This window comes from Copidosoma floridanum, unplaced genomic scaffold, assembly GCF_036245765.1.
Source record: "Copidosoma floridanum isolate Cflo_tuat_1 unplaced genomic scaffold, Cflo_Japanese_pri ptg000018l, whole genome shotgun sequence".
NCBI lineage: Eukaryota > Metazoa > Arthropoda > Insecta > Hymenoptera > Encyrtidae > Copidosoma > Copidosoma floridanum.
The window spans coordinates 381179-397746 of record NW_028321895.1 but is presented as its reverse complement, the minus strand read 5'-3'; the positions used below and the strand labels follow the sequence as shown (position 1 = coordinate 397746).

Genomic DNA, 16568 nt, shown 5'->3' with positions numbered 1-16568 from the left:
TGGTAATAATGGAAAGCTGGTGTATCACATAATGGATTATTTATAAGTCGATTTCAACACCATTTCTTCTATCTCAATGAATGTTCTGCGTCCGTTTTTTGATGCATATACATGTGTATATTTAGAGTATTTCTCTGAATTCGCTTTTTGCAAGTCTCAAAATTATTAAAAACTTTTTTAGCCCTAAAACAAATTTTTTTTCGATATCTTTGTTGTTGCTATAAATTTTATGCATTGTTGGTAACGTAGTTCAACAATAGATGGCCCTAAAAAAGACCGGTGAGATAAAGACTTTTTTGACTGAAGTTTCCTGAAAGTTTGACTGTCTAGATACCTCAGGGTAATCTTTTCTGGCCTGCTCTTGTAGCACCAGACTGATTTAAAGGAAAAATACAGCGTCTAAAGCGTGAAAGCTAGTTAAAGAGCTCCTTCCTAACATCGCCTTGTGTTACACCACTGACGTTGATCTCTAAAGCACCTGTTATTTTGCAGAACTCAGTCATTTTGGTGATCTAAAGTAGAGAAATTGGTCCGTGATGCTTACCTACTGAAGACTTTCTCGTTTGCTCAAGTTTGTTTGTCCTTCATAGATTTACTATTAGGTTTACCAATCGCGGACCTTAAAGAGAATTGGTTATTCCTGGTTGGAGGCTTAAAGTATAAAAGGTAGTGCAGGTTGTGCAGGGTCGTTAGTTGACGGGATTTCTAGTCTCGTAACGAAGAAGTTCGATCGTAGCTTCAACTAGTGAATGACTGACTTGACTAAATAGTGACTGGCTTTATATAGTCTTTTGGTGGATAAATTGTTGTCAAAAATAGTTTTTAAAATACATTTGTTGGCAAGGTAATTTAACGTTAGATTGCCCCAAAAAGGACCGATAAAATTAATGGTAAATATGGAAGCTTTAAGAGTTATGATGCATCTGAAAAAGGCCAGTGGTGATACTGTCAGTTATTCCTTACTGATATTCTCAATAATAAAAAGCCAACGAGTAGCTTGACTCTCACTTTTGGAGTCCCTGCATACAGAGATCGTGCTGGAAGAAGATACGCCACTGGCCCAAAAAGATCTTGTCTTTTGGGCTTTCTCTGGATAACCAACCGATTACCGTTAATCAGAGAAGTGGGACTAGAAAATATCTCCTCTGTGAGTCTGTCATTGAGACAAACTACTAATAAGGAGGCTAATAAAATTTCTAACTGATGTGGCTACCACTTTTCGTAGAGTTGTTCTCCCTGGCTTGCTAATGTAGTGAAATGTGCTGTGGTAGCGCTAGATTAGTTAAAGAACGACCACGAAACTTCCAATTGTTAGAGCAGATTGTGCTCTGGCTAGACATCTTCTGGTATTATATCAGAGACGTTGGCGTTCAGAATGCCTTTTATTCGTGGCACTTGAAAATTTTAGTGGTTTGCGACGGATTAAAAAGTAAGTAGCTTATTCATTTAAGCAGTGTGTCGTTGGTAGGCGAGACACCTAGCTGCACGACTTAACTCTATTCTTAATGCTCAACCAGTGAACGAATTTGTTGTTTGACCATTTGTTCGGGGATATTATAACCGGGCTCATTTACTTTTGTTGTAGGTAGTTTTAATTCTTTTTTCATGCCACCTAGCAGATCCTACTAAAATAAAGTGGAAAGTACGCGTATTTTTTAAAAACTGTTATCTGATTTATTTGTATTGTTAGAAATCTTTTGAAGATAAGAAAATACAATAATCATCTAGGTGGTGTGATGAACCCGTATGCAAAATTTCAGCAAAATTAGTTGAGTAGTTTTCGTGGTTAGCGGTTACAAGGGTTGTCGTGACTTGGCTTTCTTTATTAGTGGGATACATAATTTTTGCATACGTAAATAAATTGGTAGGTATAAATAAATAAAAAAATGAGAAATTTATTGTTAGAATGCAACGTAACAACAATGTGAGCATGGGGTATTCCTTTTTTTTAGTTTCAATTGCTTAAACATAAGAAATTTAAAAAAAAATTAATCACTTGTAAAGTAAATAATAGATGGATGATAAATAAAATACAAGTCTACATTTCTCTACATTTAATCATGCGCAACGTTTTGGTAGCTGATTGTAACCTTTATCAGGCATCTTGACAACTACAAGTGTGATAAGTATTGCACATAGTGTTTGTCAACGCTTTCAATACGCTATGCATAAACAATTTTGTTTTTGTAAAAGTATAAATATGTGACAATTATTACAATAACACTAATAAACAAATTGTAGTTGCATGGTATAAACATTGTTAAAATAATAAACAGGTTCAACTAAAAATATCACAGTTATATACGATGACTGAAGCATAACAAAGAACGACAAATATACACATTACAAAAAACAAGATTGTTTATGTGTAGCGTATTAAAAGCGTTGACGAACACTATGTGCAATACTTATCACACTTATAGTTGTTAAGGCACCTGATAAAGGTGGCAATTAGCTACCGAAACGTTGCGCATAATTAAATATAGAGAAATATTGACTTGTATTATTGATTATCCATCTATAGTAAGAAACTTCTTTTTTGAAAATACTTTGCTAGCTTGTGCGGTCTTGTTTGGATTTTAATTTCATATCAAACAATTTGACAGTTTTATTTGGAATGTCATAAGGAGTTCTACCTTCAACAAATTTTTTACAACTTGCTTTACTCCATTCCATTTTAGGGAATATGTAACAGTTACGAAAAATTCAGGCTTTCCGAATTTTTGTATAATTTCCATTGTATCTTGGTAATTATTTTGTACACCCATCTACAGCCAGGCTTACTTGCTTAAATTAGCCCATGCAATTGAGATTGGCAGCCCTTTTTTATCTCAACTCAGGCTGCTTTTATGCTGGAAAATTTTGTACTCAGCTTCTAATAAGTTTTAGGAAAACAAAATTAAATTTATTAAAAAATTTCAATAATAATGCTAATTACGACTGTGGTCACATAAAGCTTACAACCCAGAATAGGTCACAATGTAAACCCGTAAAAGAAGAAGACGTCACTTTCGTGCTACTGTTATGTGCTCTTTTCACTTCCTGAACGTAAATGGTTTTGTATTCCAAATAGCACGTTCCATGTGATCACACGCTAATTTTTGTTAAATACTGTGGATCTGAACTGGAGTATAATCATACAGAATAGATGAGGTTATTACCATTCGGGTAATTTTATATAATGATAGACACAATATGCCAGGTAAAAGGATCTTTAGTGCTAGATATTCAGGAGTATCTTTGGTGCGATTTTGCCGTCTTGTGGATGTATAGTTACAAATACATTAGATAAAAGCTTCAAATAAACATTGAATGAGCCCCTATTTACTAATAATAATTAATACATAAAGCATGAGGCATTCCCTCTCTACCACTATTTTTTCTGTAATTTAATTCTCCTTTAATTTAAATTTTACTTGTCCAGTTTCTAACAACTTTATTTTTGCTGATTTATTTGTTGCCTCTGCTGTTTTTGCAATTGTATTTTTAAATATCCTGAGCAGAACCTTACCAAGTAATAAATACTAAATGTATAGTAAAATTAGAGACGAGCAACTAATCCCACTAGAACAAAAAGATGAAAGTTAATCTATAACAGTGGTGGCTTGTAACAGAGTGGATGGTGTACTTAGCTAGATCATTACTTCAATTTTTAAGCTTTGCAGTAAGACAAAATGATCTTGATAAAAAAGTAATATAAGGCAGATGACCAAAAACAATATTTATATACACTTACGATGTTAATAATATGTGTTATTAGCAAATTCTATTCGCTTATATTGATACATGTATGTATGAGCCAATTTTGGGGATTAAGTGTCTGGGTCACCAATAGTTAGTAGGATATCAGTAAAATTCCAAAAAAATGACGTAATGGGATGCAAGGGTGGGTGGTGTAGATCAAACATTTGGCGTGACATGGTATGGATTTGTGGGAAGCATGGGACAGCTGTGGGGTTGTCAGAGTGGCAAAAGGCCTAAAAAAAAGTAAGCTCAATCCAAAGAAAAGAAAAATAACAAAATTGTACTTAACTTGTATACGTATATGACACGCACACGTATGTTTACATATCAGGGTCCATCAAGATCAGTAACGTCTCTGTCAAGTCCTCTGAAAATCGTATAGGAGAAGCGGTGGGGAGTTTAAACAAAAATTGTGACCTGTTATTAATAAGACAGATAATACTTACTTAGTTTTTGTATTTTTAAAAGTTGTATGTAAATTAAATGCAACAAATTGCATGATACGCTGACGTGTGTATGCACATGATGGTCCGTAAAGATCGGTAGGGTCTCCGTCAGGATATCGAAAAGTGGTGTGATTTGCGTCAGGGGTCAAAAAAAAATGCATAGGGGGTAGTAGAAGGTATTTAACGGGTATGTTGTGGACGAGAAGAATTGAACAAAAATCGTGATGTATCACAATGAGTAAGAAAATGACGGAATCTAAGATTATTTTGCAAGAAGTCTCCATAGGGGATGTAGGGGGCTGTCAATGCTGATTGGTAATTGACTGCCATTTTTCCTTTCTTCAAGGGAGGTTAAAAAAAGGTATTGTAAAGTAATCCCACATTCCTTGCAGTTTTTTTTTCATTCGACTTGGCTTTCAGATCTTCATCATCGATAAAACTAAACAAATATTCTTTGATTACTGTGATACTTGACTCAACTAATGTATTTTGATGTAATGATCGATCAACACAATTATTATCAAAAGATTCAAAAATATTAGTAGTTGTAAAGTTAATTGTATAAATATTATTTAAACTAGGTTGTAAGCGACCAAATCATCGGTATAAGTGTAAATGGCGCGGCCCGTACTTATTCCCACGCCTTGATGCGAAAAATAGTATGCAAGGAAATTAGGATTAGAATCAACTAGAATTTAAGGCAACTTAAGATTGTGAGGGGATGGTTAAAGCTAAGGGCAAGGGCCAGCTAAACGTAGTATGTAATATGCGGAGGAGATGTACCGACACTGGGACGACGCGTAGATGCTTCGTTTGCCACCACGCCACTGTAACTATGAGACTCCGTGCCTTCGGGCTTGTTGATGAGGGTCGAACCCGGGTAGGTTTGTCACTGGACAGCCTATGCCGTCAGGTGACAGGTACATTTCCCCGTCAAATCCTATTTCTAGTTTGTTATTGTTATCTTCTTTACAATACGACTAGTTAAAGATTTACCTATATCTTTATAGTCTTCAATAGTTCAATCGCAAATAATGTTGTAATAAATTAATAAAGTGTGTTATAATATAGGCTCTGCAACATTGCGTCAGCACGCGGCGAGCGACGAATGCGACGATGTATTCTAAATGGCGCGCGTGAAGCTAGTTCCACGAGAGAGCGATAGATGGAAGGATTCGCAAGGGGAGAGCGTAGGGCGTAGTAGGGGAAGCGAGAGGACACGTAGGGATAGCCAGTAGGGTGTTGTTGACCAAGATAAAGGTAAGTGCTGGCGCGTGGATGCAAATGTGTATTTTTTTCAAATAAATAAATCAGCAAAATATAACTTCGAGACGATTTCCTTTTTATTGTTGTCGATCTCTCTCCTGTCAATTACAAATGGTGCTGAAACCCGGGATTACAAGGGTAATCCTATAGAGGGTCTAAGAAAAGGAGATGGGACCAAAGAGGAAAGTTAACGATGACGGGGAAGAGCACCTGGTGAACAACGCTAAGAGAGCCATCTTGATGAAACAAACCCAGATCCTGCAAATCATCCAACGACTGCAAGCGAGACTCAATCAACCACCTGGTGAGGATATCGGCATCGACGGTTTCAACGAGGAGATTGAGAATACGGCGTACGATACTGGGGGAACAGGACCACGCGCCGAGTCCACTCGCAACGACCAGCATGCGACGACAACAGGTAACCAGAAGCTGGTTGCCCAGATCGCTGGTGCGTTTGAAGCTACCTTGCGTGCGGTGCAAAATAGTTCCATTTCTAGAAATGAATCGCGTTTATCAACGCGATTGACAGATGCTTAAACGCTGCCCAATTTCACTGGGAATATATTGGAATGGCGGCACTTCAAGCAAGTGTACGCAGCAAGCACAGAGGCGGGCGCGTATACCGATGCAGAAAATGTGGCGTGTTTGTTTGTTGTGGTACAAAGTGAGGCACGCCATGTTGTGCACGCACTGCTAGCTACGGGTCGTGGGGCATCGACAATTATGGAAACGCTCGAATCGCGCGTAAGATTGTGCATGATCTCAACGAGTTACCCACTTTAGGAAGTGGCTTGATATCGTTACCTCAGTTTGTGTCATCCCTAAGAAACGTGGTCACTGCCTTCAAAAGTCTCGAATTAATAGGGTACTTGCACAGCCCGGACCTGGCGCAGAGTGTAGGTAATAAACTCCTGACGGTACTTCAGTACAAGTGTAACTGGTACGTGGCTCACAACAAAAAAGATGAAACCGAGTTAAAAAAGATGGCTGACTTTCTCTATCGTGAAGCCGAATGCGTGGTAGCGGGGGGTCTCTTCGGGCTCAATGCAAGTGAAGCGAAACCACTACAGGGCGGAAGTTCTGGCTGCAAGGCCCCTCGCGTAAACAAACAACAACGCGTGATGGTGGCTGTTGACGAGGGGGAGGAGGAACAGCGTCGCGATGTGCAGGAACCCAATGCCTGTCCGGTGTGTAGGCGTGATAACCATACGTTGGCTAACTGCTATAATTTTCCGCATGAGACCGTAGAAAGGCGATGGCTGTTAGTTAAGAAATTTGGCAGGTGTTACAGGTGTTTGGCGTCCGGGCACTTACAAAGAGCATGCCAGGCACCGAAGTGTGAGCAATGTGCGGGACCACACCACATAATGCTGCATAGGCCGAAAGGTAGTCGTACTACGGCAGACAACTCCTCACTACAAAGAGGCCCTTGTAATCAATCAAGTGAAAGCCAGCCAAACAAAACGTCGCAAAACGCTACCACGTCTCTATGACTAGTCCGGCCATTTGCTTTATTAAAAATACTTCCCGTGCGCGTCGGTGGACCAACACGTGCGGTGGATGCGCATGTGTTGTTAGATGACGGGTCCACAATTACGATGATTGATGCCGGGCTAGCCAGAGAGATCGGGGTACGCGGAGAGAGGGTTGTTGTAAATATTCGAGGAATAAGAGATATAGCGGACTCGAGTTCCATGTATGAGCGTGTGCAGTTTGACATCGAGGGGGTTGACGGTGCGCGGTTAATAAAGGCGTTAGCTGTAGCTGCCTTGTCGTTTCCTACCCAAATACTTTCGCGACAATTGGTAAGGCAGATCGCCAGAGAATTGAGCATATTTGTACAACCGTATACCGATGCAACACCACGAATATTGATCGGGCAAGACAATTGGTCGCTGTTGGTGAGTCGTGAGGTGCATTGCGTGCGTGACATAGGAGTAGCGCTTTCATTGACCACATTAGGTTGGGTAGCTCACAGCCACGTACAAATAAACAGGCAGAAGCATCGTAACGAAATCTCATATGAAGCAAAGGTAATGGCAACAACTGTCACCTGTGAGTCGTGTACGAGCGATCTGCACGATATCAGTTGTATGATACGGGAGTACTTTCAAGTCGGGAGTATAGGAGTGCGCGAATCTGTAAGAACCAATCCCGCTGATGCGCGTGCAGTAAATATTTTAGAACGCACTACGCATCCGCTGGAGGTGGGATGGGAGACCGGGTTGTTATGAAAAAACAACGCAGCCCTCGTTCTTGACAGTCACAGAACGGCTTTAAAACGTCTGTATTCTGTCGAACGGAGGTTGGATGAAGACAAGGCGTATGCGACGTTGTATTACGCTAAAATGGACCGTTTCATCAGCCAGGGGTACGCAACAAAAGTAACCAGTGATATAGCTCCCACGCGTTTGTCGTATCTCTCGCACTTTGGGGTAACAAGTGCGTCCAAGCCTGATAAGGTTAGGCTCGTGTTCGATGCAGCAGCAAAGACGAATGGCGTGAGTCTTAATGACCAGCTGGACGTGGGGCCAGACCTCCTACAATCGCTACCTGGTGTACTGCTACGTTTTCGACAGTACACGGCAGCCTGCAAGTCGGATATTAAGGATATGTTTCTCCGTGTTGTTATGCGAAAAGAGGACCGCGGTGCCTTACGCTTTTTGTGGCGAGAGAGCGATAGAGTCGGGTACCCGCAAACATACGAAATGACGCGATTAGTTTTGGGCTAAATCGTTGCCGTGCAGTGCCCATTACGTAAAGAACGTGAATGCCAAACAGTTTGAAACGTTGAAGCCGGAGGCTTCGCGCAGTGTCGTAGTAAATACGTACGTGGATGACTATCTCGTCAGTCGCCCATCCGCAGCGCAGTTAGAAACGTTAGTTGCCGACGTGATTGAAATAAATATGCGCGCCAACTTTATGATGCACAGCTGGGCTTGTAACGAGCCGATAAACATAGACAGTGGGAACGTACGAGCGAGTGTACGGCTCAGACTGACGATGTTGTGCGACGGTAAACCAGAGCGTAAACTAGGAATGTACTGGGACCCTGCAGCCGACACGTTGGGATTTAATGTGGGGATAGATCATATTCCGAAGCAATTGTTAACTGGTAGTGCGCGGCCAACTAAGAGGCAATATTTACGCGTTATGATGTCAGTGTACGACCCACTGGGACTGCTTTGGCCGTACACGCTAAAAACGAAATTGATTCTGCAGGCGGTATGGCGTAGCGGGATACGGTGGGACGATCCGCTGGGGGACGACGAGTTTAAGGAGTGGCTTGTGTGGTTGAAGATCGTACAGGAGCTCGGCAAATTACGTATCCCACGGTGTATCACTTCCAAAGGAGGGGAAGTTAAGAGCGCCCAGCTGCATGCATTTTGTGACGCGAGTACCCGAGCTTACGCGGCATGCGTGTATTTACGCTGCAGAACAGATGACAACAATGCCCAAGTTACACTTTTAACTGCAAAATTGCGTGTTGCTCCTGACAGGACATTGCCTATACCGTGACTAGAGCTGCAGGCAGCGGTCTTAGTGTCACGCCTCTTAAATACGGTAAGGGCGGAGTTAGAGATCCCGTGTGAGCAACAATATTTATGGTCAGATTCGCAGATTGTGTTGCTTTGGTTGAAGAGAGATCCACGGGTACGGCAGGTCTTCGTCGCGCATCGATTGGGTGAGATCACCGAACGGACAGTGGGCGCATCATGGAGATGGGTCCCCACCAAGCAAAACCCGGCCAACCTAGCTACAAGGGGAAATGCGATCGATGACGACGTGGCGATTACATGGTTCCAGGGGCCTGCATTCTCAAAATTACGTGAAAATCAGTGGCCGGTAGCAAAAATTCTGACGCGCGCGGAACAGGAATCGCTTGATGGAAGAGAAAGGCGCGCGGAACGCGTTTGTACTGAATCTGGCCATGAGTTCTATACGCCTCTCGTATCACGATTGCTAGGGTGGGAGGGGCTAATTATAGCAGCGCGACGTGAGTGCAAATTTCTCAGGCGATTGGCCTGACAGCCACCGATATGCGATCCGGAAATCGAGAAACAGTTAGCCATAGAGTACATCCTTCGAGGTGCACAATCCAACAGTTTTCAAAGGGAATTGCAATCCCTTCAGCAAGGGAAGAAAATATCGTCGGGAAGCAAATTATCGCGCTATATGCCGTATGTAGATGAACGGGGTCTGCTCCGAATACGTGGGCGAGTAACAAAAATACAAGATGTTGAGTTCAATCAAACTCCGATTGTGCTTGATGGGAAGCACTCTGCAGTACGCGCGTTAATACGCGACTATCATTGTCGATGTTTGCATGTGAACCATGAAACGGTAATTAATGAGATCTTGCAACGGTATTCGGTTGTGGGAATACGCCCCGCTGTTAAGTCGGTTTGCAACGGATGCCTGGGAATGTAAGTTGCGTCGCGCGCATCCAAAGGCACCGTTGATGGCTGCGTTACCCGAAGGCCAACTTGCGTATAGAGAGCGGCTTTTCATCCACTGTGGGGTTGATTATTTCGGACCTCTGTATATCAAGATAGGGCGCAGTAGGGTCAAGCGCTGGGGTATAATATTCATGTGTCTTGGGACGCGCTCGGAACACGAGGAGGTCACGGTTAGCTTAGATACGGGTTCTGCGATTATGGCCTTGCGGCGAATATCTGCGCGACGGGGGCGGCCAGCTATAATGTACAGCGATAATGGCACCAACTTCCGAGGTACGTGTGCAGAACTCGTGGAGGCTGTAACAAAAATCGATCGGTCGGAACAAAACACTTACGCTTTGGTGAATGACATGAAATGGATTTTCAACCCACCGGACGCTCCCTACATGGGGAGCGTCTGGAAGAGACTAATACGTTCCGTTAAAGTCGCGCTCCACGCGACACTAGCCAATAAAGCTCCTTCCGAGGAGGTTCTGCACACGGCGCTGACAGAAGTTGAACACATGGTGAATTCCAGGCCGTTGACCCATGTGTCCGTTGATCCACGCGATAATGAGGCCTTGACGCCTAACCATTTTTTGCTAGGCAGTTCAACAGGCACCGTAGAGTTGCCCACACGTAGCGCCCCTCGTCTTCAATCGCGCAAGGATTGGGAGCGAGCACACGTGTTGGTCGAGCTTTACTGGCGAAGGTGGTTGAAAGAGTATGTGCCCACATTGCAACAGCGTCAGAAGTGGCAAAATACGACCGACGAAATCAAACGAGGCGATATAGTCTTGATTGTAGATTTGCAGACTCCACGGAACGTATGGCGAACGGGAACGGTGGTTGAGGTGTATGTGGGTGCAGACAAAGTGAAACGTGCGGCAAAAGTGAGATCAGTCGGTGTGGAGTATATTCGTGCCGTAGTCAAGAAGCTTTTCCGTGATGAGGTACAAGTGGTTGCGGTCTCCTGATCCTCTTGTACGAAGGGGAGGACTGTAAGTGACCAAATCATCGGTATAAGTGTGGGTGACGCGGCCCGTACTTATTCCCACGCCTTGATGTGAAAACTAGTATGTAAGGAAATGAGGATAAGAATCAACTAGAATTTAAGGAAACTTAAGATTGTGAGCGGACGGTTAAAGCTAAGGGCAAGGGCCAGCTAAACGTAGTATGTTACATGCGGAGGAGATGTACCGACACTGGGACGACGCGTAGATGCTTCGTTTGCCACCACGCCACTGTAACCATGAGACTCCGTGCCTTCGGGCTTGTTGATGAGGGTCGAACCCGGGTAGGTTTGTCACTGGACAGCCTATGCCGTCAGGTGACAGGTACATTTCCCCGTCAAATCCTATTTCTAGTTTGTTATTGTTATCTTCTTTACAATACGACTAGTTAAAGATTTACCTATATCTTTATAGTCTTCAACCGTTCAATCGCAAATAATGTTGTGTTAAAATAATAAAATGTGTTATAATATAAGCTCTGCAACATAACGTCAGCACGCGGCGAGCGACGAATGCGACGATGTATTCTAAATGGCGCGCGTGAAGCTAGTTCCACGAGAGAGCGATAGATGGAAGGGTTCGCAAGGGGAGAGCGTAGGGCGTAGTAGGGGAAGCGAGAGGACACGTAGGGATAGCCAGTAGGGTGTTGTTGACCAAGATAAAGGTAAGTGCTGGCGCGTGGATGCAAATGTGTATTTTTTTCAAATAAATAAATCAGCAAAATATAACTTCGAGACGATTTCCTTTTTATTGTTGTCGATCCCTCTACTGTCAATTACACAGGTTATACTTATTTTTGGACTCAGTTATGCTCTTAGATATCAGGAGTTTTGTAAACTTGATATAGCCGATGTTGAAGATTCTGGAAAATATTTTAATGTGACAGTTGGAAGACCTGCTATTCGAAATACTTGGTGAGTGGACCTGACTTTCATCAAAAAGTCCATCAATATACTTTTTTAAGACTAACTTTTAGGTTTACATCCATTCTTTTTATTGCTTATCGCAATGGTAAGTGCTTAAATCAAAATATTGGAAAAAACAAGATTAGGGAAGTTTCCAGAACTATAGCATTATATTTTAATCTGAAAGATCTAAAAAAGTATACTGGGCATGCATTTCTAAGAACAACTGCAACTTTACTCTCAAGTTTACGTGTTAATTTGGTTTCAGTCAAGTCACTTAGTGGCTAAAAGACAGATTTTATTCGTCAAGGTTACATTAAGAACTCTTTCGTGAACAAGAGAAGAAATTGTCACGGTATTACAGGAAAAAATGATTCGTCATTTGATGTTACACGTTCGAAAACTGTCTAAGGCTTCAAATATAAGTAATAAAAAGAATGGATGTAAACATATAAGTTAGTCTTAAAAAAGTGTATGGATGGACTTTTTAATGAAAGTCAGGTCCAATCACAAAGTATTTCAAATAGCAGGTCTTCCAACTGTCACATTAAAATATTTTCCAGAATCTTCAACATCGGCTATTTCTAGTTTACAAAACTCCTGATATCCAAGAGCATCACTGAGTCCAAAAATAAGTATAACCTAGTTTAAATAACCTAGTTTAAGGCCCACGCTTCGAACTTTTCCGAGAAGAGAGCTTTGAGGCCCCACGATTCAATCATAGAAAAGTATTTACTATTAAAATTGTTTATCTTAAAAAGTGTTTATAAGTGGTACAAGTTCTTTACGTAAGGCTGAGAAGATGTTGAAGGCATCAAAATATATTAGTTGAGTCAAGCATCACAGTGATCATAGAAGATTTGTTTAGTTTTATCGATGATCGAATGTATCGAAGATTTAAGTCAATGCTTTTTAGAGCACTCATTGGTGATTTTAAAAAACAATTCGCAAGTAAAACATTTAATGCATAAAAGTTTTCACAATAGAAATATTTGTACTTCTTAAAGGATTTAACAGATAGATGACTCAACGCAACATTTTGTTGAAAAATGTGTAAAAAGTAGGCTCTGCTCACTCAATGATGAAAATTAAAAAAAACACTAATAACTTGAGAACCTTTTATTCAACAAGAAATATTAATATCACTTTTTTAATTAATAATCTTCTTTTTTAATTGTTCCCATCGTCAAAAAACTTAAATGTACAGGTATCCCTAAATGTATGCAATGAATTTAATAAATTCATCCTTTCATCCAATGACAAGACAAATTAACTTAATAAGAAGACTATTGTATATCGTTTCCAAAGTCATGACTGTTCCATTAATTACGTGAGCAAACTATAAGTGGTTGAGAGAATGAAAAAATAAGCATAAATGCAGTAAGAGATTAAATCAAGTTGTCAGTTTGTATGTAGTTACACTTTCCATTTGAAAGATGCAAAAATTTTAAACCTTTATACAAAAAAAATAATAAAAGAACACTTATTTTACTGCAAAACGTAAAAATAAAGCAAGATTCTCTGGTCTTTAAGATAAAAATGGCTTTTATAGATTAAATGCGATAAATTTTTTCCATTTTCTAAAGTATGCAATGTGGTAGTTATTACAGTCGTTTTGTATCAACTTTTTTAAATATTTGCATTAGTATCAGTTCAATGTTCATTCATAATTAGTTGCTAGTTATATTTCTCATATTGTTCGTAAAAAAGTTTTACAGTTAAGTTTACTGTTTTTGTAAAAGTAAGTATTCTGATCTTCAATTTTATACGTTTTAGTAAGATGATTCTCACAACGTGGGCACTAAGACCGTCAGCTCTCAAATATCGTACAACCATGTGTAACTATTTTCACTCTATTTTAAATGAAAAAGTAGTTAATCTTTTCATTCATTGCTGAATGAAAAGTGATGTTTAAAAATTAAGTCAAGTCATATACTACTTTTTTACATAAAAATTACAAAAGAATATAAGTTATTACAGAATCTGACAAACTAGTTTTTGGACCATCATAATGTATTTTTGTAACTAAATGGAAATATGTTGAAAATTAGTAGCTTTTTTGAGTCTTATCAAAAAAAAGTCTGTATTGAAGCCAAATAAATTAACAGAATTTGAAACAACACTAAAATACTTGTTAAATATTAAACAGTTATCTTGTTATAGTTAAAAATAAAGTAACTAGAGTAACTTTTGTTTCATAAAATCTCTTACCTCGTCCTCCACCACCATAAGCAGCTTTAAATATTACTGGTAACCCATATGTTGTACAGAATTTAATAGCTTCATTCGTTGAGTTAACTGGTCCATCAGTGCCAGGTACTATCGGTACTTCAGCTTCTATTGCCGCTTTTCTAGCAGCAACCTAAATTTTCATAGTGAAACTTGTTTTAATTACAGTTTATAAGATTTACGTAAATATTCATTTGTAAAATGTGTTTTTATTATCAATTTTAAAAACTGTCTATTCAATAAGAAGGTTGTAAAAAAATACTTAAAAACTAAAAAATTCGCAGAATGTAAAAGTATAATAAATCTTATATAAATACGGCAGTAGCGTACATATTCATTAAAATGTAATTACTATTTTATATATGCTAAGAAAAATATCAAACGTTCTGTTAATTAAAAGAATAAATATGTTGGTACTGAACACATTTACTAAGTGCCTTACTAAAGTATATTTGTAACATATAGCTATGCAAGCAACCATGGTACTATTTTGTTACGTCAAAAATGGCGTAATAGTGAATTTTTTATAAGGCCTAAGCTTACGCTCCATACCCTTGGGTCATAATAGAAAGTATCAGCCATCCAAAACACAGAGTTAAAAATTTTTTTTTTTTAATAAAAGCTAGTTGCCTGGCCGTCAGCATTACCACCAGATAAACTAGGGGGGGTGCTTAAAATTTCACTTGAAGTTCAAATGTTCCTTCCTTTTATTTTGTATGAAAAGGGGTACAAAAGTGGCTATCAAGGTAAGAGATAGGTGGCTAGGTTGAATTAAAATTAAAACAAATTGACCATATTCTCCAGGTCATAAATATATACCTACCGGGTTCTGCAGGTCATGTGTTCTACTTTGGCTACTACTTTAGATACACACCCAAGCTGGCCTGAACATTGAATGCACTGACCACGTTCTCCGGATCATGTGTCTAGTCTGACTGCTGCCTTAGGTATATACCCAAGTTAGCCTGACCATTGAATGAATTGGACTGACTGGCTTGCGAAGAAAGCCATGTGCTCATATAGCCAAAAATCCGACCATTTTATCGTTGTCATAATGGCCAAAGGCAATGAGACGTACATAAGTTCGTAGAATTATCCTGTATTATGTCATGACAGGGAAAGGGAATCATTTTTAAAGTATTTTCCGTCTCCCTTTACATATATTATTTTGGTTTTAGGGTAATGCTTAACTACTAAGAAATATTATATGGCAGCGACACTAGTCCCAGCGATGGCTTTTCAAAATAGGTCGCATTACTAGTTTGGCATATGTGTATCTATGTAGTGCTTAGGTTGATACATGAATATGGGTTAAAAAAGAAAAAAAAATGGAGGAGGAAAAGCAAAAGCGGTACGTTGAGCGCCACCTTAATGTAACAACTTACACTCAAGAAGTAAGCACTGGAGTTAATTGTACTATAGCGAATGTAAGGTCTTATCTATACAAATGATTAACAAAAGATACTTATAATAACATCACTCAGCATGAGGGATGTGTAACTGTATGATTCTCCTAGTTTTATACCGTGAGTTGTTTAAAACTGTACGAAATCGTATGAAATGTCGAAAACGTATGAAAGCGTAGATAACATTAAAACGCGGCAAAATCACGAAAAAAAAGGTTAGTACAGATGTAATATTTGATCTTAATTGAGTGAATTACTTAATACGTTGATAGTTTTAGAAAATTGTTCTCTAAAACAAAAAATACCATCAAGTTTCGACTTAAAACCATGGGAAAATATAGAAACGGACCCTCAAAGGTTTGCAACTTAAATTTAAATTTTCAATTTTATGGGACAAATATATTAACAATTAACTAATTTATTAAAAAAAAATCATTGAGTAAGCATTGGCAACTTTTTTTTGGTTGTAATGTACCATTCGTAAACGTCGAATCAGAGTAATTTTTAAATTTTGGTAAGCACTTAACCCAGATTATTCTCTTTCTGTAAGGAAAATTTTAGGTTCAATTTTGAATGGTATGTGCAATAAATTTCATGAGAGTATTAAATTAGAAAAAGAACAAGATAGAATAATTCAATAGACGGCTGGAAAAACTCTTTAGCTAATACTAAAAGTTGTTAGCTATCGTGCGCACACTAGAGAAAAACATCTTTTTGGATTCTTGGAATTTCAACAGTGTAAGAGAGACTGGTGAAGCTTTTAGCAATATCGTTGATCAGGATAATGATATCGCTCTTCGTGAATTTATTATCTGTATTTACGCTGTTGTTACTATTAATGCTTCTAATATGAGTAATATGGGCTGAACAGTAGACTTGTGCCATTTAAGATGCAATAGCCACAGTGGCAACTTACTTTTTAGATCGCTAACAAATGAAGAATTTGATGAAGAAATTTCTGATGTAATAAAAGATATTAAAACACCAAGGTTGGAATACCAGCTATTAAATTTAGGGGGCTGTAAAATGATAATTTCTGGAGAGACTAGATGGTGTAGTAAAAGAGATGCACATAGGCAATGTCTTTAAAATCTGAATGATACGTGTGATAATATAC

The 16568-nt window shown here is 39.3% G+C and overlaps 1 protein-coding gene across 3 annotated transcripts in view; it reads right to left on the bottom strand.

The window, feature by feature from the left end:
• Window positions 1-16568, bottom strand: part of PCB (Pyruvate carboxylase) — a 953241-nt gene that overhangs the window by 799738 nt on the left and 136935 nt on the right. For all 3 annotated transcript variants that reach the window (XM_089592494.1, XM_089592492.1, XM_089592493.1), the window contains exon 3: window positions 14028-14178. In XM_089592494.1, the coding sequence (XP_089448620.1) occupies window positions 14028-14178 (151 nt within the window). The remainder of the gene's footprint in view (window positions 1-14027; window positions 14179-16568) is intronic.